General features: G+C 36.2%; 1 protein-coding gene across 1 annotated transcript; it reads left to right on the plus strand.

Annotated features, from left to right (window-relative positions):
- Positions 1-2,861: 2,861 nt before the first annotated feature.
- LOC132791974 (somatostatin receptor type 5) lies at positions 2,862-20,628 on the plus strand. Its single transcript, XM_060801148.1, has 2 exons — positions 2,862-3,301; positions 18,450-20,628. The coding sequence occupies exon 2, from the start codon at positions 18,629-18,631 to the stop codon at positions 20,072-20,074; it is 1,446 nt and encodes a 481-aa protein (XP_060657131.1). The 5' UTR covers positions 2,862-3,301; positions 18,450-18,628; the 3' UTR covers positions 20,075-20,628.
- Positions 20,629-26,744: the final 6,116 nt, after the last annotated feature.

Here is a 26,744-nt window from a genome sequence, read left to right on the forward strand (position 1 = left end):
TTGAAAAAAAAGAAGAAATATTTTAATTAATTATTATTGTAACTGAAAATTGAAATAAAATTGATAATTTTGAAGTTCTTGCATTTTTATTAAATTAAAGATTATGCATATGTATTTTCTAAATTAATATTATAACAGAACTTTAATAAACTAAATAATAAAAATATTCGTAGACTAAAAGTTTTAGAAAATGTGTAAAAGATATTAAATGAATCTAATTGGATGTTTAAACAATTGTTGTTTACTTGAATAAATCATAATACATGTATTATCAACATAAAAGACAAATTTCTGACAGCCAAATAAATATCAAAAATATCATTAGTAAATTAGCAAATTTTTGCCGCAAGCGTGTTCACGCTTCGCCACGCCAAATTTAGAACATTTCTCTTGTTTTTATAGTCAATGGGCGGAACGAGCATTTTTCATGTGGACAGCGACAGCGAGGAGTGTAAAAATAATTGAAATCTAACATAAATACATATACTACAGTTTATGGTTGCCACATTAATAATCTTTTTAGCATAATCGTTGGCAATCTATTAAGAGCCAAACTATTTGGCATTATTTAATTTCCATGTTTTTGTCATGCCAAAAACCAGTCAACCAACTGACTGTAAATTAGCTGCACAGCTAAATGCAATTATAATTGGGGGAGAAATGGGCAACAGATACTATGATATTATGTTATTTCATATGGAAAGCAAGTCATTTTGTCATTTTAGCTTTTGTAGTTAATTATTTTATAGTCCATATTTATGGGAAATAAATTTTGAATATTTAAACATGCAAACGCAATGGATGAGTAAGAGCAGAGAGAGAAGAGCAGCGCTTAAATAAACAGTTTGTAAAGTGAATTTATCAGAAAAGTTGTTGAAAACTTTTGCTGGAAATGCCACGACACATTTAGCTCAAATCGAAAGAGAAGCTGTATCTGTTTCTCATATGTCAACCAAACAACTGAAGACGTCCCATGAAAAGCCGTTGTCTGCATTCTCAGACGCCTTCCCAAAAAACCACGCAAAACTTTTTGCAAATTATCAAGAAGTTTTCTTGAGACATCCAATATTTAACATTTACTCAGTCTACTTCGTATTGTGTGTGATTTGTGGCGATGACATTTTGAATAATTTAAATAAAGTTCGAGTGTAATTTAATGGTAAACAAGCGATAAGTATTTCGTACTTCAAACTTTTAGACTGACAATGGGGTAAGAAATACAGCAAACAACAATTAGTATTGTGAAATGCGTTAATTAGTACACAAATTGATAAATCAGTAAAATAACCCCAAAAAGAATCAAGTAAAGTATAAGTTGGCACTCAAGTCAATGCAATAAAAAACATTTGGCAAATTTGCGGAATGAAAATGAAAACATTTCCAATTTAATTTGCCTTGAATACAGTTGCCAAAAACCAGTTTGCGGCTGTTATTCAATTAAAGTTTCTAATTTCACTGGAATGTGGCCAAAAACGTGGCAGGACAGCGCCATGTCGGGTCGAGTTGAGTCGAGGCCCTCGGGCATTTTGTCGATCCTTTTGAGTAAACACAATAAACAGCTCAGCTCAGAGTCGTGGGGTTTGCCAGTGCAGTTTAAGCACTTTTCAGTGTCAGTGTTAAAGGCTTTTGGACTACTAAGTCCAAGTACAACCCACCAAAAAAAGTATATCGTAGTAGAGAAGCTAGAAAAGGGAATAACAAATACAGAGCAAGCAACGAGCAGACAAAAAGTAACGGAAGTTCAAGCAGAAGGATTAAAAGTTTTCCTCAAAAGGCGAGCTAAGGCGTAACTCAAAGGACAGTTGCCATATTTTGCTCGTCTCTCTCTCTTTTTGCACGCTTCTCCTCTTAGCTGTTGTTGTTTGAATCTCAGCATTTCTCTGCGCTACTTTTTTTATGCTCTTGTTTCCTGGTGCCCAAGTCCAACTTTTAGCTGAATGGAAGCAGCACAAAAAAAAACCCTTTAGCACATAGAAATTATCGCAATTTGCAAACTACGAAAAAAATAGAGAAATGCACAACGTTTTTTTTAATGACTTTGCAACGAAACTCTTAGTTTAGTTATTTTTGCGCTCAAATGACGCAACTTAATTAAGACAGCAACTACTGCAAAGCTGTGAATATATTGGATTTTGCAAACAAATCAAGCAAGTGCCATGAATTTGGTTGCTAATCCAATATTTAGCATATTAATATATGCTCAAGCATTTGGGTATGTGGAATATTTAATATGTACTCCAATCAGGCTAATAAGTCTCAAGGCAGCTGGCAATCAACTCATGCAAATATGTATTTAAATCTAATCAGTTTTTGCAACTAATCAGTTTTGCAATCAACAAATGGCCCACAAATCTAACAGTGCCGGTTAACAGAGCTCTGTTAAGCATTAACATTAACATGAGCGCACGCAATGCTAGCGAAAGTGAAAGTTTGCCGGCAATTGGACTTCTATTTGTATAAGTAGTGAATGCGAGTATAAGAGAAAAGTCAACTACAGCAGCGAGAGACCGAAAAGCATATGTCTACACTGCACAAAAGGAAAACACCGAAATGAATACGAAATGTGGATAATATCTTATCTCGCTCAGCAGTCTAAGATAGCATTTAGCGTGAGTCATGAAAGAGATATGAATAATAATATTGACATGCAAACATCTGCTAAACTTTTTCTCACAGTGAAATTGCAATGTGTGCCATGCAAGCAACGTACACACACACACACACACAATGACACTCACACATGCGGCCAATTTGCCGAGTTGACACGAAGCGTGTTCGGCTCATCCGCAGCTCTGCATTCGTGGGCGTCACATGCACCACAACAACATTCGCCGGCAACTGCGACGCGCAGTATGCAAAACAAAGCTGAAACGTGCAGTTGGCGTCGTCAGCAGCAGCAGCAGCATCGAAATCCTCAACTCAGCACGCACAATAGCCAAAAAAAAAATCGAAAAAAGAGCAACAAGCGCAACGTCTCTGCCGCGAATGCGTCGCTGGCGGAGCGCGTATAATGCAAATTAGCAAAAACGCAGCGCAAATAAACAAATAATTTCGCAGGCAGCCGCACAAATAAATTAGACAGTGAAAAATAACAGAGAAATTTTTCGGGAAATTCAAGAAATCGAAAAAGCAAAAAAAAAACGTAATACGAAATGCAAAATCATTTGCCAAATATTTAGAGAACCTCAAAAGAACAAAATAAAAAAAATACAAAGAAAAAAAGTGCGTGCCATTTGTGAATTGTTGAGATGCCAAACGCATCCCAAGATGGAGATAGGCTTGCTGTCGTCGGCTAAGAATGGTAAGCATTAAACGATATTTATATCCTTGCGCTGAAGGATTGCCCATACAAAACAAATGACACTTTGAAAGGGTCCTTGGAATTCATTATTAGATAGCCAACAATTTGTAAGAGCAGCCATTTATAACTGTTGCATGTGAAAGGACAAAGCTCTCTGCCATTCCGATTGAAGCGACAATTAGAGCAGAAAGTATTGAATTGAAGTCGATGGACTCTCAATTCATTTCATTCCATGTCGATTCCATCGCAGTCCAACCAGCAGATCGTTTTTCCTCCTTCAGTTGAGCTGCTGGAAGAAGCAGCAAAACGAAACGAAACAAAGCAATCAGCAGCTGCTACGCATGTAATTTGTCAGACAGATTTCTTTCACCGTCAGGCAGGAACTCTTCTCTCAGCTGTCCCCATTCATTGTTTTTTTTTGCTGCTGCCGCCAAACTGTTTCCTTCCTGTACGGCTGACTGGGTGCCATTCGGCTACGCTTTTTGAGCCAGGACATGAACAGGACGACTTAGTACAGAGCTGAACAGCGAAGAGCAGCGAAGAGCTGAGCTGAGCAAGAGACATTGACATTTCAGTGCAAATGAAGTGATAAAAAAGTAAAAGACAATGCCAGCAAACGGCGCCAGCTCGAAAAACAGAAACCCATAACAACAGCAACAACAAAATGTTAATGTCAATGACGAAGACTTAATACTCTCACATATGCTGACATTAATTTCGATAATATATATCACATTTTATTAACATATTTAATGTTTTATCAAGATACCAGTTTTCATAGTCTGATTAAGTTCGTAATGCATTATTAAATTCTCTAAGGGGCAATCGAAAAGTTAATGCCACACAAAGTGAACTAAAGTAAATGCATGACTTAACCTAGATACCTTCTTGCCACCCACGAGAAGATGTCGACAATAGTCAAACAGTTGGCGACAGAAAACAAAGTGACACAATTTCCTTTCACGTCAAACGAATAGTTTGCCAAAGGATCGAATGAATATGTTGAACGAAGTTTTCAACTTAGACAACAATCTCACATTGTAGCACGAGTATTAAGATAATTAAGTATACGCCAAGATTTCGCTACAAAATTCAATTCAATTGTTACATGGAAATGAACTAAACGATTTAAAATAATAGTCAAACATAAATAAAATTTAAACCTATAATGTGCACAATAGTAAATTACAATTTAAAATTATGCAAATTGTAAGATATCATTATAATGAATAATTGAAGAGTAAATAAGTATAAATATAAACCGTTTAATTTACACAAAAATATATTGAATATAATTTAATATTATGTAAATTGTAAGAAACAGAAATAATGAATAATTGCAAAGCAAATAAATTGGAACTCATAACATTTAATTTGTCCAAAAGTAAATATCAACAATTTTAAATTATGCAAATTGCCGCATAGAAATACATTAAATAATGGTAAAGCAAAAATTAATTTTAAATTATTCCAATGATTATCAAACAAGTCTATAATAGTTACAGTTACACAAATAATATCACAATTAAAGTGCCATTAGCTAGATGCAAATTAGAAACCAGCCAAAAAAAATATAATTAAAATGTAATAAAATAACAAAATTGGGGAATCAGTAGAGAACAGAAAACAAAAGCCAAGTATGCCATAAACTATTTTACGTCGAGTATAAAAATTCGCCTTGCAGCGCAAATGAATGAATGAAAATGCCTTTATTCATGACCAAAAATTATCACTCAATGATGAGAACTACGCAAGTGCTTATTATAATTGGCAAATCAGGACTTCGGGTAGTCAACACTTGTTTTACGGCTGCTCCCTTTAAGCACTTAATGAGATATCCAAAGCTGCCTGTAAACTTTCAACAATTTTCCCCACAGCAGAAAAAACTTTTGCAATTAATTACGAGGAGACCTTTAAACTGAACTATATAAGCAGTTGATGCAAATGGGGCAAATGGCATGAGGCAAGTATCAGATGGTAGATGCTATAGATGGCTGATAGTAAATGGTAGATGGTAGCTGGCATTGCCAACGATACTTCGCTCGAGTTTTAGATAAGCATGTCAAGAGCTGCTTCAATTAGTTGTGAGCCGTAAATGGGAATTGAAATGCAGTCAATGCGAGAGTGCATCCTGAAAGCATCCCAGAAGTTAAGGAGCTTTGAGTTTGAAATTGGCTATGCATAATAAAATTCAGCCGTGAACTTTCCATTGCTAACTGTAGCTGGCCTACTTATCGACAGCCCTAATGAAGGCTGAATCACAACACCCTGAAACCGTCAGATGATAAACGATGTTGCTGCAGTTCAGTTGTAATAGAAAGTAATGAGAACTCAGCAGCATCCATCCGACCCAACTGATTGCAGGACTGTCAATTAATAACCAACTGGTAGAGACCAAAGGGGAGCAGTTTGGAAGAGGGAAGCCAGCAGGTGTTAGTTGCTGCTATGTGGTGCTAAAGTGCCAACAAACTGTTCATAAAAGTCCACAGATGTGGCTACAACAAACTAAAAGAAAAAGAGCACAAGAAAAGTTGCGTTGAAAAAGCTAAAAGAAAATATGATAAGAAAACACAACAGAGCAACAGTACAACGCCACAAAAGAGGGTGCAAAATATATATGTAACGAAAAGTGGTAAAGTGTAAGCAAATGTAGGAATACTCTAAAAAAAATGACATTAAATATAAGGTATAATACAGCAGATATCAACGTAGAAGAGTAGTTCGAAATATACTTATATATAATTTAATTTTCAAAATTTAAATCCGAATTATATTTCACAACTTATATCTATAGAAATATAAATAAAATGTGAAATTTAAGTGAAGCCCGTAAAACAAATTCTTTAAAAAAAAATGTTAATATATCTAAAGCAGATATAAACCGATCTGAACTATTCTTACAAAATTTAATTCCGAATTTCCCTCAACAACGCATATTAATATCAATATGAAATTAAAAACAATATCAACAAAAGTTTTTATTAAATTTATAAATATCTAAATTCATAGGTAAAATTAGATTACAAAAATATAATGATAGCTCTAACGAACTGCATATCGAATTGACAAATCATCTCATTACAAATATTTCCATAAAAATGTTTCATCAAATTCAGTCATCAAGGCAACTCCAGGTTGCTGCAATAAATCAGTATAATGCATATTCTCATATTCCCACACTCTCTACACACAACGATGTTTATGTTTCTTTTGCGCACAACGAACAAAAAAGAAAACTTGCCACAACTTTTTCATCAAGTTGTCGCCAGGCATTTTAACCCCACCCAACTCATTGTTGCACATTGCATCTGTATCTAGTTACGCTCGAACTCGCCTTCTACTTTGCCTCCCTGGCGTCGCCATGATTAATGTTCAAATTAAACAACGCCAGGCTGACGTTAATGACGACAAAAGAGAAGCAACGACAACAATGGCACTAACGCAACCAACAAAATATAAGCCAAACTATAGTGTTAGTCACAAAACAAAATGGCAAAAAATATTAACATAAACAACAAAAGGACTATAACAACAACAGAACACAACACAACTGCAGCAGCAGCAGCATCATAATATATTGCAAATAGTCTAGGGGCATAATGTTATCGTAATCTATCCATTCAAAAAATATCCAAAAGCAAAAATGTGTTTTCGTTATGCTGAATAAACTAGTTGGCAATTGTGTAGGGGGCGGAATTAAAAACATACTTAGTATATTTGACCTCGCATAGTAATTTTTCAGTAGTGGGAGGATATCGTTTAAAATATGAACTAGAATTGAAAGTATTTGAATGAAGTTTTTAATAATTTTTGTAGAAATATATTTAGATTGCATACATACAGTAGTGAGATGAAGCCGTTTATTATATATTAAGTGAAGTGTTTATTAATTGTTGCAGAATTGCATTTAAATTCCTAAAAATATTATAGATTGAAATTCCGTTAAATACTTTTTACCACTTTGTTGCAATTTAAGCAATCCACAAATACTTTAATTATTCCATCAATACGTAAAAGGCTTTCTAATTGATTGCTCATCACTCAGTATTTTTCCTACAGATTATCGACTTAACCATCACTATTAAATGGAGTACAAATTAACTAATCAATCAAATCAAAGAATAGATCAAGCAACTCCCAAAATAAACTAAACGTATTAAACTTAATATGAACTCCCCTAGAATGCGATTAATTTCCATACGAGATATTCTGTATTAGATAGAAACCCATTCCAAGGGCACTCTATGAGTCATGAGATCAATTTCGCTCTGCTTCCGATTCGATTTCGCAATTCAATTAGCGACCCAATGACGAAATGAATGATTGCCATTGGGCCCCCATGAAACAAACGGATGTGACAAGAGCACCCCCAACAAAGTATGGCAAACGCTGAAACGCTAACCAGCCCACACCAACTTAGAGATTATTGATTGGACTTGCTGCATGTGACACAAGAGCGCAAAAAGAACTATCTAATAATGATGAACTTGCCAATACCCAAGCATAATTATGTTAGAAATTACCTGAACATTATATTCCCCCTTTTGCCGATTCAATGCAGGGTATGGAAAGAGTAACCCACACACATTAATGTGCTGCTGATATGAGCAGCACAAAAAAAAAAAATATCAATTAATTAACGGCATGATTTAGTGTTAATTGAGCGTCAATACATCATTGATAAGTACTTACATAGGATGCGTATATTACACTCGCAGAGGCGTCAAAGCTCCCCTGGGGATTGTCTGGCCCGGTTTAGTAAATATCATTCAGTCCCCATCCCTCCAGCGCTTCTCTTGACTCTACTCGTATCTTAGCCAACAACTGGGGTCGCTGAAGAGCAATCAATTTAAATTGGCAATGCACAATACAAGTACATCATATTTTCATTGCTTCTGCTTAAATGAACTTGTGCAATTAATGAAATAATAGATACATGAGGAGCAGAGCAAGCGGAGGGGGATGGGTCATGGCTACAAATATTGAAAGCACTTCAAAGAGCAATGCGATAAACAGAATAATAATAACAAATAGCTGCAACGTCAACAACAACAGACGGTTGCACAATTAATTAAAATATTCAAACTGTAAAGTTGATTGAAAAACAACACAAACATCATAATCAGCAGCTCAATTAGATAGTAGCGTTCAATAAAAAAAAATACGTCAAGGCAAGCATTGAAGAGTCGAAAAGTTCTATACAAATACAACTAAATTATATATTTGCAGAGTTATCCAAAATCTTATTTATAAAATTCACCAGCAGGCAAACAATTTGCTAGTGTTCAAGTGGCAATATGAAAGTTTTTAAAGTCACTTGAAACACAGCAAGAGTGTTAATAACTGTCTAAACTTTAAGCTTTAGCCATAAGTTAACCCTTTTGGCCAAATTGATTATTATTGCGCACATAAACTCAGCCAACTATCATAATTGAATGAATAAATAGCACAGATGGTTGCATGCAAAACATTGACGACCAAGTGCCATTGAACAACAGCAAAAAAACAAAATAAAAACAGGAGCAACAGCAATAACAACGCATAAACAACAACAACTTTTGAATAATTATTAATTGGCCATTCATGTTGCTAATTGCATTTGAAGCGAAGCATCAGCAAACGACTTTCGACTTTCGAACCGGGCAATTTGCTTTTGCCTGCCGCATGATTTGCTTCTCACTCAGTGCTGTTTATTTGTTTTTATGCTTGTTGAATCAGCTGTAAATATCCACAAAGAGCAACTGATTGAAGTGATTGGCACTCTGACTGCTGAACTGACTGACTAACTAACTCGGCAACTTGCTTGGCAACTCATCAAAGCACTAGGCGCCACGTGCTGGCAATTTTGCTATCTCTCTGTGATTTTCCCTCTGCTGATAATTACACCAGAAACGTTATTTACACACACAGGTAAATGACAGCTAAGCTCATGCAAAAAAAAAATAAGAAGAAGCAAAGTTCCATTGAAACACAAGTCAAAGCAGTTTGCCTTTGAGTAGTTTAGTTCAAAAGCAGGAGTCAAAAATAAAGGCAGATCAGTAGAGTTGTTTGTAGCCCATGGGGCGTATGATTGCTGTCGTGCAGGAGGCAAATTCGAGTGAATAGGAAAGGAAAGCATTGCTCCAAAACATCCAACATTCTGTGAGTAGGAAATGTTTCACGTAGCGTATGATTGATGCAGGCTATGAAAAATGACTGCAAGGCAGGAAAACATTTGAAGCAAATTCAATGTGACGTTGAAAAGCAAAAACAGGAAATTAAATTAAATTATTATTATCAAAATTAATTAGACAAACCTGAAAATGGCGAAGCATATAATTTAATTATTATTAGCATTATTAAGGATATGAACAAACTTCATTAAATTCAATTGCTACTGCGCAAATTAATGGACCAAACCGATAGTGAAATTAAATTATCATTACGAAAATCACAAAGTAATTTAATTTATATTTTTACTGATAAAAAAAAAGTATAGTTTAATCTCAGTGCGTATGATAAATACTTCTAGGAAAAAATCAACTTAACAAACATGCCACAAATTGAATAAAAAGTGATATCGGCCAGACCGAGTTGAGCAGCCATCAGTGCGTATGATTAATACTTAAAACACATAAAGTTTCAATCAAAAAGGAAAACCAATAATAGACGTAAAAAAACCGGGCTTAATACTGAAAGCCGTAATTTAATACAGCAACTAAATTGCTTATGAAAGCAGTATTTTTGATGAGAAAACGATGGACCAACAAAATTTGTGCACATCAGTTTAATTTCAACGGTCCGCAGTGCGTGTGATTCAATAAAACGCACAGGAAAATTTAATCAAAATGAGTAAATAAAATAAATACGAAAAAGAAATAAAATAGGACAAATGCTAATAATAGAAACCAAAAATTCAAAAACTGACCAAAAATTATGCATCTAGTTAAATCCCACAATGAAATCGCCAAATATGCGAACGACAAAAGCATTTCCATTAAGGCAACAATCGAGAGCATTTGCCACGCCCACTCCCACGCGTACGCGGCATATGGAACCAATGTGAATAGTTCAATTATTTCAAATAGTTCCCAAAAATTATGTTGCAAATTTTTGAGCTGAACTACCGAGGCGTGCAACGACAACGATTTTCCTCCTTCTCCTCCCACTCGCCCCTTCTTAATGAGCATGGTCCGAAAGCGCACACAATAAACATAACCAGCAGACATCGGAGTGGGGCGTGGCGATATATTGGTGCTAATTTATGCAAATTGCGTCATGTGGAACACGCATACACAGCGAGCAGTCAGTAAATTGCACTGCGGGTGGCGAAGTGAAAGAGAAGTGTGGAGGAAGTGTTCATCTAAGCGCCTGCAATAATGCCACGAAATTGAAGCTTTAACCACGTTATTATTGTTGAGGCGGCTTTCGATAATTAGCCAGCTTGAAGCGTGTGCTTAAGCTATTTACTTGGTAGCTTTACACGTTCCTCTCGAGATGCCGATGTGTGCGAGGGCATACGATTAGGGAGGTGTGCTTTTGAGAGTCTTACAAGCAACCGCACTGATAATGCTAATAAGATTATGTGATGTGTATAATGAAACACCTATAATAAATTCATATGCCAATGCGGTTAATTGGCTGCAAAATTGACTCTATGCATATGATTTGTGATTTGCTGGTAGAGCTTGAAATTCAATTTAAAAGAATTTAAATTTAACATAACTAGAAATTAAATTGTACAGAATTTTATTAGAAATTTAATACATGAATGGAATAATGGTAAAGTAATATTTTAAGTGATAACATATTAATTACTTTTTTTTAACAATCGGCTTCAAGAATACAACAGCTATAGTTAATTCATTTAAATAAATCAATTGTTTAATACTACTGCGATTATTAAGCGTGATTTTGAGGCTAGTGATTAGTTTCAATACAAATTAATATAAATAGTCTAAATGATCCCTAAAGTTAGCTGCGAATAAAAAAGATGGAATTATTTAGGAAATAATTTTATATATGTAATATCTAATTTATCTGCATGATATATTTTGTCTTGGTTGAGAATGTGACTTTGTATGATTTATTAAGTATTTTATGGTCTTTCTGTCATTTCAACATAATAGTATTTTTATACCCATTACATAAAGGAATATTTCTGGAATCATTTTATACATACTCGAATAAGTATGATAACACACAACAATTCTTGCATTCATTGACAATGTGACTAATTCTAAAAATATAATAGTGTTTTTATATACCAATTATACGTAGGAATATTTTTGATACTTAGATGTGATATGCTTAACTCTTATAGGTTATTTGCAAATGTATACTGAAAGATATTCCCAGTTAACCAATAACTAGGATTTAGCTACTCACTTAACACAACCACTGTTAAAATGAATAGTGTACGATTATACTGTAATTCGAGTAAAACAGTAATAATTAGTGCAGTTAAAAAGTAACTCAACATCCAATGTCCAAGCTACTCTTTCAAACCATAGCCAAAGCCCCAATGAATGGTTGCAAATCCCCAAATTGATGCTAAATATCTGACTAATAGGCTAACAGGTCGGATGGCTTTAAAGCCACGTGAGAGCCTGGCATCAAAAACCTGAACGTCAACAACTGGCAGCTGGACACTGAGTGGGAGTTTTGCCTTTTCCAAGTAACGAGTATGCAAAAGGCACTAACAACAGACAAAAAAATGAGCTGTAGATGAGCCCATGGAACAATGAATTCAGTCAGAGGATGAAGCAAAGAGGATACATCGGGGTTAGAATAGAGCTTTAGACGGCTGCTGTTGAAACCACAAAACCCACAACAGCAGCAACAATGGAACCACATCAAAGGGTGGCTCTTCTCGGGCCAAATTTGGGTTTCATTTCGCTTGGCCAACAAAAGGTGCAAATGTGTGTGTGCAAATGTGTCTGTTAAAAGCCGCATGCCACTGCCTATGATAAATTGTGAGGGCGGAGGACTAAAGGCTGAGGGCGGTGCTGTAAGCCAGGAAAATGGAGAAGGCAAATGAGTCAGAGCTTGGCAATGGTGTTGAGAGGCAACATAAATAAAATGAGCGGTCCGGCTGGTTAAATGGCAAGGGAACCGCAGCAGTTCCACAACTTGGACTAGGCGACAACAGTCTGCAGGCTGCTGCACTTGGTTAACAATGCGAGAAAGTCCACACATACTCACACATATTCACAGTTGCATTCACTTATATAGTGCTGTGCACATAATTGAGCTGACAGGATGCGAGCTTACCAATGTCCTGTGTGGCTGGCACTCGGCGCATAAAGTCAACTTCTGGCTTATTGGAATGTCAACAAGATGCAAAGGCACTGATTTAAATATACGCTGTAATTTCGCTAAAACTGTTTGATGAGCTTTTGAATAATAAAATTAAATACTAAAAGTATAGCAAATAAAGTTAAACTTGAAATCCTTTTACATTAAACATATCATTAAACATAAATATGTATAACTAAATTAATAGTATGTAAACATATAAAAATAACTAAAGAAGCAACTAAACATTATTAAAATAAATTTAACAAGATCTTAAATTATTCTTATCGATTTTTGAACGATTATTTTGTTCAATCATGTTAAAGTCATCATTATTATCTTTAGTGATTAAATGTAACTAAACTAATAATATGCAAAAATATAATATTTTGAAACAAGTCATTAGAAATGGTAAATTTAAATTTCACTAAATTATTAGTACGCGAAAATATAGTAATATGAACGAAGACTTCAAAAGTGCTAAAAGAAAATGTTACTTAATTTGTTACTTGATTACATTCATTAGATGAGATAATTTTCTTAATTTATTCTTACATATCATGCCTATCCTTTATAAATTAATATATAAATTGTAAACAATCTGTTGTCAGCTTAAAGAAATACCTGCCAGACGATAAGATATTAATATTGAGGATTATTTTAGGGATTTGTGCTTCATATGCTGCTTAAGCTTCTGAAATTGACAGAAGGAATAATAAATAAGGCTGAGCATACAGTTTAAATAGATTTTGCCCGTGATTAAGCATATTTACGATTATGTAAATATACGTACGCGTACTTTGGGTAGCCACTGTTTGCTTACAGCACGCTTGTTGTCTGGCTAAAACAATTGTTTTGCGATCAAAAGGCTTTCATTTGTAGTCAGTCTAGAGGGTCCTTTACAACTTGTTGTTTATAGTATGAAACGTGTTGTGTTCTTTATCAAAGGCCCCAGCTGAGTGGCTACCTGTGGGGCAAAAGTGTCCCAAAGATTAAGTGAGGTCAACATTTGGCAAACAGCGATAGCGACAGAGAGAGAGAGTGAAAGAGAGAGAGAGAGAAAGCAAATGGGTGAATTGGCTATTGTTTATGTTGCACTTTACAGTGGGCCGCACACACTTCATAAACACGGCCCACTCCAAGTGCACTTGACAGGAGGCGCAGCATGTTGTTGACTATGGGGAGGAACGACAACGAAACCGGGGAGAAGGACGAGGCTTGAGGGTTGCCATGCAAATTTGCTAGCCATATTTGCAAGCTCTCACTGACTGTGTATTCGCCTGTGTGTGTGTGTGTGTTGTTGTACTTGTTGTTTATCCAAAAATTATGCGCCTCACATGCCGCACCAACCGCTCTCTCTCTCTCTCTCTGTCCCTCTATGCCAGCCACCATAAGGCAGCTAAACATTTACCAAGCTGTTGGCTGCTCTCCATGCTTCCTTCAGTTTCAGTTCTTGTGTGTGTGTGTGTCTGTGTGTGTGTTTGTTTGCCCTGCGCCTTGTTGTATGCAATACATTTTGCCACACTGTTTAACTTGCTCTGCGGACTCCACTGTAAATTTGTGGCATTATCCGCACGCGTGCAACAACAACTCGTAAGTTTTAAGATGATGCTAGTCTTGGTCTTGGCTCTGGCTAAGCAGCTGTCGGTATTTGGAGTTCAAGTGGTAATGGCAAAGTTTCTCGCATGAAACTTTTAATTAATTACATTGAATTTCACCATCTCACTCCATAAATCAAATCAATCAAGTGCTACGGAATTAAAGCAACTTTCAATGTGCATCAATTACGAAATCGAATCAAAGATTCTCACTTCAATTATTGAGAGTGGAGAGTTTAGTTTGTCGTTGCCCTTTTTTTGTGGCTTGGCCATAAATCAAGTTCGCCCTCAAGTTGCATTTGTCAATGTTTGTGGATTTTAGCTGCCATCAATATCGTTTTGGAAAAGAAATCGAAAATTCTGGGTGTGCTGCAGCAAACACACACAAAATTTCACAGCTCGAGCAGCTTTGTTGCATATCCACATAAGCCCTAAACATCTGCTTTATAGCCTCTTGCCACATCATCATCATCAAGAGCAGCAGCAGAAGCAGCAATAGCTGACGAAGTCATGTCCGGCCACAAACTGCACGTCATTCAAGCCAAAGCCAGGCTCAGGCCAAGTGGCAGAGACAGAGCTGTGCTCTGTGGCAAGAGCCACATAAACTGCATAAATTTTTAATAAGCGACGCACACAAAATGCAGCCAAGGGACAAAAAGTTGACGACAACAGCGTTGACAGCATTAGGGGCAGTTGAAGAAGGATGGTAGAGGGGTGAGAAGCGGGGCTGCACCTTCCGCTTGGTCTCTCTGCCTGTGTCAGCAACCAAAAATTGCCACTTGAAGTTGCTAGTGAAAAACTGCAGCAATACTGCAATTGCAGCTGCAACACATGTGCCATTTGCCTCTCCCAATGACAACCAATGTGTCCCCCTCCTCCACTCTCTCTCACTCTCTGTCGTGCCTCTTTCTCGCTTTGTAGTGTTGCAATTTGCGCTTGCATTGTGGTTGCAGATAACAACAACATAAACAGGAGTAACAGCCACAGTTGACGCTGCCATTTGATAGCACAATAAAAGGCAAAAAAGCATTCAACAGATACGAAAACGATAGCAGCCAAACAGCAGCAACAGCAGCAATAACAACATCAACAACAGCAACGGGAAGACAGGTGTAAAACTAAAGCCGTTAAAGCCCTGCCACAAACCTGTCAAACCAATAACAATCAAGCAACAAGCACCGCAAAAGTCGGACGTAGCTAAAAGTGGCCATATATGCAACACTGCGTATACTCTATATTATAGAAAATATATTAACTTCTAACTTTCATGTTATCACTGTGTATCCTTTAAATTTCTAAATAGAAAACATTCTATTTTCTATCTTACCCTGAGAAAACATATTCTTTTCTAACATTGATTTGAACACTGCATATACATAATATATTTTTAATAGAAAACATTATATTTATCTGTCTTGAATAATTTCAAAATATTGGTATTGAAAAATCTAAAATTAAATTGTATAAAAGACAACTCTCGCTTAAACAATTTCTACCTTACAAAATTCAATTCAATTCTCCTCTCTTCAGTTCTTTCACTGCTCTCACTTTACTTCTTCCACGTATGAGCCCATTAATCTCGTTTAAAATTTCATATTTCTCTGAAATTCCTACATTTATTTCGGACTCTGTTATGGCCGTCTCTTCATATTAATTTCATGCACATGCCGCCAACATGACGTTAATTGAATGCACAATCTGAATTCATTCACGAGCTGAAGTTCAAAGCTCCACCTCATTCCCTTGCCCCTCCCCACCCGCTGTTGTACCCTTTTGTCGGCCAGCTCATGTCAATTGCATTGAATTCGTGTCTCGCTGATTGCAGCTATCGTCGATGGCAGGCGATTTACTGCTCAGATTTCTATACGACAAGTTTACGAGGGCGTTACCGAAAGTCCACCTGAGGACAAAGCGACTGTGGAGTCAATAAATTCACACACAATTTGCTTAAAGTGTGTAAGGAAGGAAATGAATATGTTTTCGAGCCGCAGAGAATTGATTTTTAGAATTTAATGGGTAGTCAATAAAGAAAAGTCCCAAAACTTTTTTGGAATTATAAAATTAAATATATTTCATAAAACTAATTGCTCATATAAATTGTTAGGCAATATGCTTATCTACTTATTTTTAACATCTTTGAAAATGATTTATTTTGATGAAAATCTGCCATAAATTCTTCGACTTCCAATGCATTATTCCATCACTCTACTAATTAAGTTGTTTGCTTCATCAGGACATTGTTAGATTAGTCAGCTTTCTAATCTCAGACAGAAAAAAATCGATTAGCTTTTACTTGACAAGACAATGAAGTTGCACATCACAGCGTTTTCACCATTTTGAACTCGCTTATACAATGTGATTTCTGTTGAAATACTGTCTTAATGCACACTCACATCATCATGGAAAATAACTGTCAAGCTTACTAGTGTTTAATGTGCTTGTCAATCACTCAATGTCATGCAGTCAGTCAGTCACTAAGTCAGAACAAAGAGTTGCATGTATGAATTTGATTTGAATAGTGATAAGCTATTTCAATCTTAAGCAATATTTGTGATATATTTGCAATTTATTTACATTTTCGAGTATATTTTAATTTGCGTTAACTAACCGGAAACTAACTAGTCAAGTTATATTTGTAGATATTGTGTAGCTAGCGGACATAATCGTAATTTCCAATGAACACTTCAATGCAGATTATAATCGTTTTCTGGGTTTTTGTGTTTGGCCAACACTTTTTGGGAAATTGCAAGTGAAATTTATGTGTTATGCATTAACCTGTCAGCCCGCCTCCGTTGGCTATTTTAATTTGCAAGATGTAAGAGAGAGAGCTTTGGAATTAAATTGCAATATTTACGCATTGCCAAAGATACTGCAAATTAATTTGCACCAAGCACACAACAAAAGTCTGCACTGAACTCAATATGTTTAGTCCAAGGAGATTTGCCAGAGGAATCGAGCAAGAGAAGTCGCAAAATTCAAGGACATCTCGAGCTGTGTTTGGCATGTGGCCATTGCAATACTAAGCGGCTTATCTATCTCTCAACTTATATAAGCACAAGTTCATATAACATATAGTATATGTATCTTTATTCGTTTGTAGGTGTATTGCACAAATATTGAGCTAGACACGTGCCGCATGCACAAAATGTTGTTTGTATTGACGCCTCGTGAGGCATGCTGAGAAAATTCACATTTTCACCTGTTATTTGCATAATTTGTGCGTTGTTCTTATGCAAAGCTTCGAAAGATATTTCTATCTATGTACATACCTACGGCTTGAATTTTATTTAAGTTTACATATTGTTGCCCACAATGTTGCTTCGTTTTTTGCCAAACAAATTTATGCGTAATTTAATTTCAATTTAAATGTTAATTCCAAAAATTGTTACAAAATCACAAATTTCCCGTTACCGTCCTCTTCGCTTTGATTGTGACTTTGTATGTTTGCCCAAAGTTAATTGTGCATATTATTTGTGCAATCCACTCTAGAGTTTGATTTATGCGCAACGCTTTCTTGGAAATTTCGCAGAAAAACTTGAAGAGCAAAATAATCAAAAGTTGAATTTGGAACTTTGTTAAAGTCGTTTCCATATTAGTCGCAAATGGCAAAGCTCATTATTATATCAATGAATTTCTAAGGAGCTATGTTTGAAAAATTGTTGTGAATTTATGTTTTATTATTCTTAACTTGGAATTAAATTCTAGGGCTGAGAGTGCAATCAGAGCAAGTGAGAGCCTCAGTTTAAATTGCCATAGTAATATTTGTGATTATTATTAATTGAAAGTGTTTAAAAGTGCAGACTAAGAAAAAAATTAGCTTATTATTTATATCTTTAGCTCTTTAGCTATTTGTGTTTGACTGCAAGAAATTCCATTTCAAAACAGATTAAAACATTTACTCATTATTAATTTTGGCAGAATATTCAACAATTAATCCTATAATACTTGACTGCCTAAAGAACATTTCTAAATAAATTTTAAATTATGATAAAAGCACTTAATTAAGCACATTAAAGAGCTCTCACCAAATTGTCTAGAAAGATAAATTCAACAACATTTTCTAAGGCCAAACTTGCATTGTAATCGAAACGTGGCAAGTACATGAAAATTATGCAAATCAACTGGCACACTTAATTAAAGAGCAATCAACTAATGTTTTTCACATTTGGGAGGCCAATCAAAACATGCACACATGAACTTTTGCAAACTCGACCAACATGTTAATTTCGCAAATTTACAATTCACAATTTACAAAATTTACAATTATTTTGCAGGCCAAACAACAGACCAAATGCTGACCACGAGCTCGACAAATTGAAAACAACCAAAGCAAACTAAACAAGGATTTTCGAAAGCCACAAACAAAAAAACAAACAAACTTTCTGTACAACAAATGAGAGAAGAGATTGGGCATTTAAACAGCGACAACTAATACGAAAAGTGCTGCAACAAAATGTGGCTACTCAGTCTAGGCCTGCAGTTGGCCACAGAATCAGAGTTTGGTTTAAGTAACACAACACTTGTGTATTACCCCAATGACACGATGTACAGCACACAGCCGGCGGGCGATTATCTGAGTGCCACAGGCAGCTCGTATGCATCGAGCACCGATTTGCCTACGTATCAACATTGCATTGCCACACGGAATTCCTTTGCCGATCTGCTTACCTTGGTGCTCTATGGTTTGGTGTGCATTGTGGGACTGTTTGGCAACACGCTCGTCATCTATGTGGTGTTGCGTTTCTCCAAGATGCAGACTGTGACGAACATCTACATACTTAATCTGGCGATTGCCGATGAATGCTTTCTGATTGGCATCCCCTTTCTGCTCTACACAATGCGTATTTGTAGCTGGCGTTTCGGGGAGTTCATGTGTAAAGCTTACATGGTCAGCACTTCGATTACCTCCTTCACCTCATCCATTTTTCTGCTCATCATGTCCGCCGATCGTTATATTGCCGTCTGTCATCCGATCTCCTCGCCACGCTATCGCACAATACACATTGCCAAACTCGTCTCGGCTCTGGCTTGGACCACTTCAGCGGTGCTGATGCTGCCTGTAATGCTCTATGCCAGCACCGTGGAGCAGGAGGATGGCATCAACTATTCGTGCAACATCATGTGGCCCGATGCGTATAAGAAGCACTCGGGCACCACTTTCATACTCTACACTTTCTTCCTGGGCTTTGCCACGCCACTTTGCTTCATACTCAGCTTCTACTATTTGGTCATCAGGAAGCTGCGTTCGGTGGGTCCCAAACACACGACGAAGTCGAAGGAGAAGCGACGAGCACATCGCAAAGTCACTCGCTTGGTGCTGACTGTCATCACGGTGTACATTTGCTGCTGGCTGCCGCATTGGATGTCGCAGCTAGCGCTGATCAATTCCAATCCCGCGCAGCGTGATCTCTCTCGGCTGGAGATACTCATCTTTCTGCTGTTGGGCGCCTTGGTCTATTCCAATTCAGCTGTCAATCCGATACTCTATGCCTTTCTCAGCGAGAACTTTCGCAAGAGCTTCTTCAAGGCCTTCACCTGCATGAACAAGCAGGAGATCAACGCACAGCTGCAGAACGAGCCGAGTGTCTTCACCAAGCAGGGAAGTCGACGTCGTGGAGGATCCAAGCGTCTGCTGGCCACCAATGCGCAGCAGCAGCTGCAACAACAGCCGCCGCTGTTGGCGTTGCATGTGGGCAACAACAACTCATCGACAACGACCTCATCGACAACGACGGCCGAGAAGACGGGCTCCACGAATGCCCCGAAATCGTGTAGCTCCAATGGCAAAGTCGTTGCACCGGGCGCAGAGAATTTGATCATCTGTTTGGATGAGCAACAAGAGACCTTCTGCACCACAACGCGACGTGGCTCGAGTTTGGTGCAACAAACGGATCTGTAGAAATTAATTGAGATATTTGAATAAATCTACATTTGTAAGTTTTATTAATACTATGATGATGTGTTAAGTTCTCTGGCATTTACAAAATATGGGGTAATATTTTCTATTAATCTGTATGCGTATGTATGTATATGTGTGTTTTGTATGTATGTATGTATGTGTGTGTGTTCTAGCAACTAGTCAATTTCTTCTAAGCAGTATTACTAAATGTTTTACTTATAAATAGCCACATTGTGTTTTTTACCATTTTATACATCGAAAGAAATTAAAGTTTAGAGAAGTCAGGCATCTCTATATATTCTTAACTTCAGACATTTTTTAAAGAATTATAACTCTCTTACATACTACAATTAGCTATAATGATTTTATGCAATATATAAAAACTACTTCCATTTCAAATTGTTATCTGTTCGGCGAATCTACAAGAAATAGCTCAAGTGCAGATGAAAGCAGCTGTGTCTTTTTCAAGCTAAGCGTATAATTACTTTAGTACTTAAGACTTTATTTATTTATGTAAATGTGCTTCTTAATGGATCAATAAATACAAATTGAAATAAATTAAATTAAAGAATATATTTGACAAGATTTTCAATGGAAATTGAATTACACAAAAGGTTGGCTATTTTCAAAATTTATTAGTCAAATTTATTTCTAGATTTTTGATATGCAAAATGCAAATTTTATTATAAATAATTTGGTCATTTTTTGATAGTTTTTCGCAAACAAATTTATTATTACATTTTAATAAAATTAGTAGTTTTATTTAACATTGAAATTGGGATTTCGTATGTCAAAGTTCAAAGTTATTTTATCAAAATTTAATAAAAATATTCATTTATTGTGGTCACCAGCTTTTGAATTCTTAATTTTAATAAAAACGTCACGATAATTTAATATAAAAATCGGAATTTCGCATGGCTTAAAGTCATATTTATCATAATTCAATAACATTTTCTGTGCTCTTTAGCTTTTAAATTCATTTAAAGCAAAACATTTAAGAAGAAGGTTCCAGCTACAAATTATCTTCTTCCCACCTAATTCTCATCTATTTGTGTCCAACAAGTGTATTTAAGTAAATGTGCTTCTTAATTTAAATTCAAATAAATTTAAGAGAGCAAATTTTTGCAAGATTTTGAATATGAAATGTGGAATTCAATAAAACAAAAGCTTAGCAATATTCAAAATGTAAAGCTGAAACAATAATTGCTTGAAATCTAGAATGTCACAATTGAATCAAAATACGGAAACTTGCTGTGGTTAGATTTAAAATTCTCCTAAAGGAAAGCATTCAAACATATGGTTCAGTCATACAGCTTCGCATTTTTTGTTCCATCTATAAATTATCGTTTTTCTTAGCCATTCCGCAATTAAATTTATAAAAATAAGAGAGAAAGAAGATTTTTGGCAAGATTTTTATTATGAAATGTGAAATTCAATTAAATAAAAGTTTGACTATTTCTTAAATTTATAATTTAAATACAATTAGGCATTGCTTGTATCAAAGCATGAAGTCTATATTGTTTAAACTGAATTAAACATTCAGAATTATGAGTATTCGTTTAAAAAAATATTCACTTAGTTGTGGTCTTCATCTTAAAATTTCACTTAAAGCAAAGCGCTCAAACAAATGGTTGAGCCATAATGCGTCGAATTTTCTGGTCAAGCTGCAAATTATCTATTTTCTCCGCCAAAACCAAACACATTGTGTCCAATAAGAACGACTATACTCAAATGGCCAGCTGTCTGAAGTGAAAACATTCCCAAGCGAGGACACTTTATAAGATGGAACAGAACAGAAAGGAAAAGAAAGGCTTGTCTCGTTGCCTGGGACAACAGCGAAATGCATTAACAACGTAATCCAATCAGGCGCAATAATGAAATGCTGAAAGCGAGCCAGACGACACATTCGCAATTCACAGCAGGAGAGAGAGTTGAGGCGCCAAATACGCAGCCAAAATGCAACAGACACACTGCGACATTGCGGCTGGTGCCACATGCCACATGCATTGTGAGGCAATTGTAGCCTCATCTTGCAACCCCTCGCTAACAAAAGGCGAGCATGCAACCAACCAACCAATGCACTGGTCACGTTTTATATTTCACAGCATTTACAGATTTGTCGCAGGTTCGCTTCGCATTGCAGAGCTTTAGCCTCATATCCAATGATATCTGGATTTTGGTACAACACACGTTTCAGATTGCTGCAGGGATTCAAGCACTTAACGATTCTGTTTGGTTTTAATTGTGGGACAGCTCATTGACTTGGCTGTTTTATTTTATTGTTGAAGCTGTTTTGCTGTCACATGTAGTAAATTGGCAGCAAAAGCAGCACTCAGGCCTCACAATTTAACCAATTTAGCGCTTTTCCTATTGATTTTGCTGCAGTCTTCAACTGCCTTCTGCATTGGACAGGGCAAAACGATTGCAGAGAAGTGCGCAAAATCAATTTATCAACCGGCCGGAACCACAAAGTGGGCACACCTTGTGGTCAGTCAACAGGGCAAGCAATGAAACAATCTCCACTCCGCAATGTCAATCACAGATGTAATTTAATTTTACCCAATTTCACCACAAACATATGAGCAAAAACTAAGTCGAATGTGTGACTATTGAATACCTGTACTCAAGAAGTTAGTCAAGAAATTATATTACAAATTTAAATCAATACTAAGAGCTCTGCATTAAATATAAGCCAATATATTTTTAGAAGCTTTGTAATCACTACTATATTTTTTAGTTTATGAACCACTGTGAAAAAAAAAAAACAGATTTAGTGCTTTAAAAATATTTGGATATAGCAATTGTAATTTTTTATATTCAATTGAATATTTTCCATCAATAACATGAGAATCTTAATGCTAGAAAATATATGATATATTGATTTTAAGAACATTTAATATAAGACCCAAATTTATGATGATAATATGATATCATAATAAGTAATTATAATTCATTGTTTTTTCTTTAAATAAAACTTATTTTTTATTTTAACACTTCATGATTTAATTAGCGCATTTAGTTATTTTCATTTGATCCCAGAACTTCCCTCTCTCAGTTGGACTGCAATTGAGAATGGTTCGCGACAGCTCGACTAACTGACCTATGAAATCTGAGATGAATTACAGAATTTTGTAACGTAAATCTAGAATTTTTGGTCTTATTTTAATAATTTATGACTTGTGTTCTTAATTTATTATTTGTTCTTAAAGTGGTCTTATTTCAAGAACACAATTTTTAAGACGAATATTTCCTGATTTTAGAACTTAGTCTACTTTTCAGTATACTTTCGTTCAAGCAACCAATCCAACGTAGCATGTTAAGACGTTGTCGATACACTTGCAAATACACCTCTCAGGTGCCGGTATTTCATGGCAATCAACTAATTAAAATGTAGCACAGCCGCAATGCAGAGACAGAGACATGAAAGAGCAACGCATTCGAGTGCGGGCAAACAAATTATAGTTAATTTATTTGCAACCCCTCAACGCAACGAAAGAGTTGTCAAGCCCGCAATTCGGCATAAATCAAAGCAAAAGTATTGCAGTGCATAAATCTTTTTTCTTTCTTTTTATATATGTATATATAGTAAATCCCACTAAGCCCGTTAAGGCAGCGTTCAGAGAGATGCACTCCAGAGGAGGAGAAAGAGGAAGAGGAAGGGGGGTTAAAAGCCAAAGTGCCAGCGCATTCAAGAGTCAAAAAGTAATAATAAAACTGAAGTGCATAAAAAAAGAGAGAGTGAAACAAAATACAGAGCGAGGAGACTGAAAAAGGTAACTAGCTGGCGGAAACTGAAAACAAACCAAGCAACAGGAATGAATCCTTACAAATTTGCACTCCAAAAAGTTGCGAGTTCCCTCTGCCACTTTTCCTCCCCTCCCGCAAACTTGAAGTAAACAAGCCCGCAATACACAGCAGCCCAACATAGGGCTTTGTCGATTTAGCGACTCGCACTTTAACCAAAGAGATTCTTTTTTTCCCACATTTAAAGTAACATTCATTTTGTCTCTTACTGTCAGGTAGTTGTAGAAGAAGACATGGAGGAAAGGGGGGTGGAGGGGTTGTAGTTGCGCTGCAGCAGTCTTTATGCTGGAAAGCATAAATCAATGGCAGCATTGGCAAAAGGTTGAGAGCCAAGTTCCTAAAGTTGATTTAATGCCAGTGCCGCAGAGTTTAAGCTAAAAAATGCTAGCATACTTATGGGGGTATAACATATACATATATACGTTATATATATAGCATAAGTACGGAGTATTGGTAATGTATTGGCAGGTTGACTTGAAAAGCGTCGTCTTAAGAGCATTTGCCTGACTTGTAAGCTATCAATATAAATCAATGGAAATGTTTGTATTTCTCACCTTCTGCACTCCCAAACAGACATTAACTCGTTTCGCTGACTGACAGCAAAGAATTCAAGCTGGAGTTTAGCAGAAGGACTTTTATTCACAAAAGAAGGGAATTTTGAGTGCTAAAACTAAATATAGCTCTTCTCTATATTCAGAAATAAGAGAAATAAATCGTATGTAAAAATAAGTTTTCTCAATTTTATAGGCTTTAGAATGGAACATTTGAAATTTAAGTTAAAAAATTAAACTTTTCATAAATTTGATTCATCATTACTTTAATTCTATATTCTTAACTTTCAGAAGTTTTTAATATATATATAAATTATTATATATATTTTTAAGACTGAACTATTTTCTAATAAATTTTCACAAGATTTAAATAGTTGTATGAATTTAAAGTTTAAAAGTAAGACTCAAAAGTTATTTAATTAATTTAATATCAACTATTTGCTTACAAACTTTACCTGCATTTCAATCAAAGTGTGAAATGCACTTTAACCAATAAATCCAAACACTGTTCGCACAATTTCGACTTAAATCGAAAATCAAAAATGTTTTTATGAACAACAATGTTACAATGTTTTGTTGCAGCTTTGCTTCTAGGAAAGCAAAAATTACATTTCTCGTATTTCGAACATACTAAATATTTGCTGTGCTTCTCAATAAACCATTAAAGGTAAAACAACACTTCGGGCAATTAAAATTTCAGAACTTGCAACTCTCAACCAATTATAGCTGCAACTCGAAGCAGAACATTTCAATTGCCACGAGACGCCCGGATGCATCTCCATCAATCTGGCAATACATGATATCTCTTTTGTAATGTGCAGCCAGTGTTCAATCTGCGCCACACACACACACCTCAAACACACCCCTTACACCTTCACACACACACACACTCACTCACCAACTCAATCGCGAATTGAGTGCCGCGACCCAAAGAACAACAAAAAGTTAAAGTGAAAAACAGCTTTATAGATACGTACATATGTGTATACACAGTAGAGTGTGGGAGACAGCCGAAAAACTTTTTCACCTGCCTTTAGCCTTTATCGCTCTTCACCCTTCGCACACACACACACATAACGCATAAAAATGCGAAATCCTACGTGTTGTTGGGTTTTCCTTTTTGCCTGAATTTCCATGCCAAAAGCGTAAAAATATTTGCGTAGCCAAGAAGCGAAGTCAAAGGAAAAGTGCATGGAATAACAATAAGAGAAATTTGCTGAAGTAAAAGGAGTTTACATTGTAATGGAATTAGAACTTGAGCTGCCGCTGCTGCAAACTTTTTTGGCCATCAATTGCCGGAAATGTTTTGTCCAAGTTATGAGACCGTGTCCATGCAACCAGCTCAGCAACTAAATGCCAATTTAAGTTGCCAGCTCAGACGGAGACTGCGAGTGAAAAGCCCAGTCTGCGTCTGTGACTGAGTCTGAGACTGTGGTTGTGGTTGTTAGCCATATAAACGGGGACCTGGTCCGTTGGGTGCTGTGTGATTTGCTCCTGCGGTTGCAATTTTCTATGCAATTACAGCAACACGACGCAGGACGACGAGGACGAGGCGAAGGTCTAAACGAAACTTGTGTAATTGATATATGTGGTTGCTGCAAGTTGCAGTTGCAACTTTCTAATGGAGCTGCCAGCATCATCATCAACTGCAACGCAAAACTTGGACAGCGCCACAAAGTCTGTGGCTGCTCGACACTGTGTGTGTGTGTGTGCGAGTGTGTGTGTAAGAATTCGGTGCCAAAAATTGTGAAAGCGATATTGAAGACCGACACAATTTTGAGTATAGTCTAATTGGTTTTCTCACCCCTTAACCACAATCCTAATTGGCGCATATTAATTAAAAAACAGCAAAAAAAACATTATTTTATATTTCCTATTTAATAATCTTTATCAACACAGATTAAGTTAAAGCAGCAGTGCACTTTTTTTTTTTAATTTTTGTAATATGTTCTAAACTCTTTTGTTTGCTGCACTGCATTATTCGCTTTGACATTCGCGAAACATTTAAATGCAATTTCAATTACGCGCTTTACGGTCTGTGCGATTCCCAATTCCCCTAACCCGTCAAGGGATGCCAAGGGTGGTTAGGGGTGGGGTGGGGAGCTGGGCTTCCGGTTCGTTAGGAAAGTTCACGCACAAATTAACACGCAGCAAGTGCAACTTTCCGCCGTTATGGCTGCCACCAAAGCTCAAAGTACAAAGGTCTCGCTGGCACATAAAAACCAAACATCATTGCAATTTTAATGAGCGAAGCGAATGAGAAGCAGTAGCAGTAGTTCCCCTCCTCCAATTCACTGCGATCCCCCTTTAGTGCA

This window comes from Drosophila nasuta, chromosome 3 (genome assembly GCF_023558535.2).
Source record: "Drosophila nasuta strain 15112-1781.00 chromosome 3, ASM2355853v1, whole genome shotgun sequence".
Taxonomy (NCBI): domain Eukaryota; kingdom Metazoa; phylum Arthropoda; class Insecta; order Diptera; family Drosophilidae; genus Drosophila; species Drosophila nasuta.

Bases quoted from the DNA above. Each gene is read 5' to 3' on its own strand.
- LOC132791974 (XM_060801148.1), top strand. From the start codon at position 18,629: ATGTGGCTACTCAGTCTAGGCCTGCAGTTGGCCACAGAATCAGAGTTT.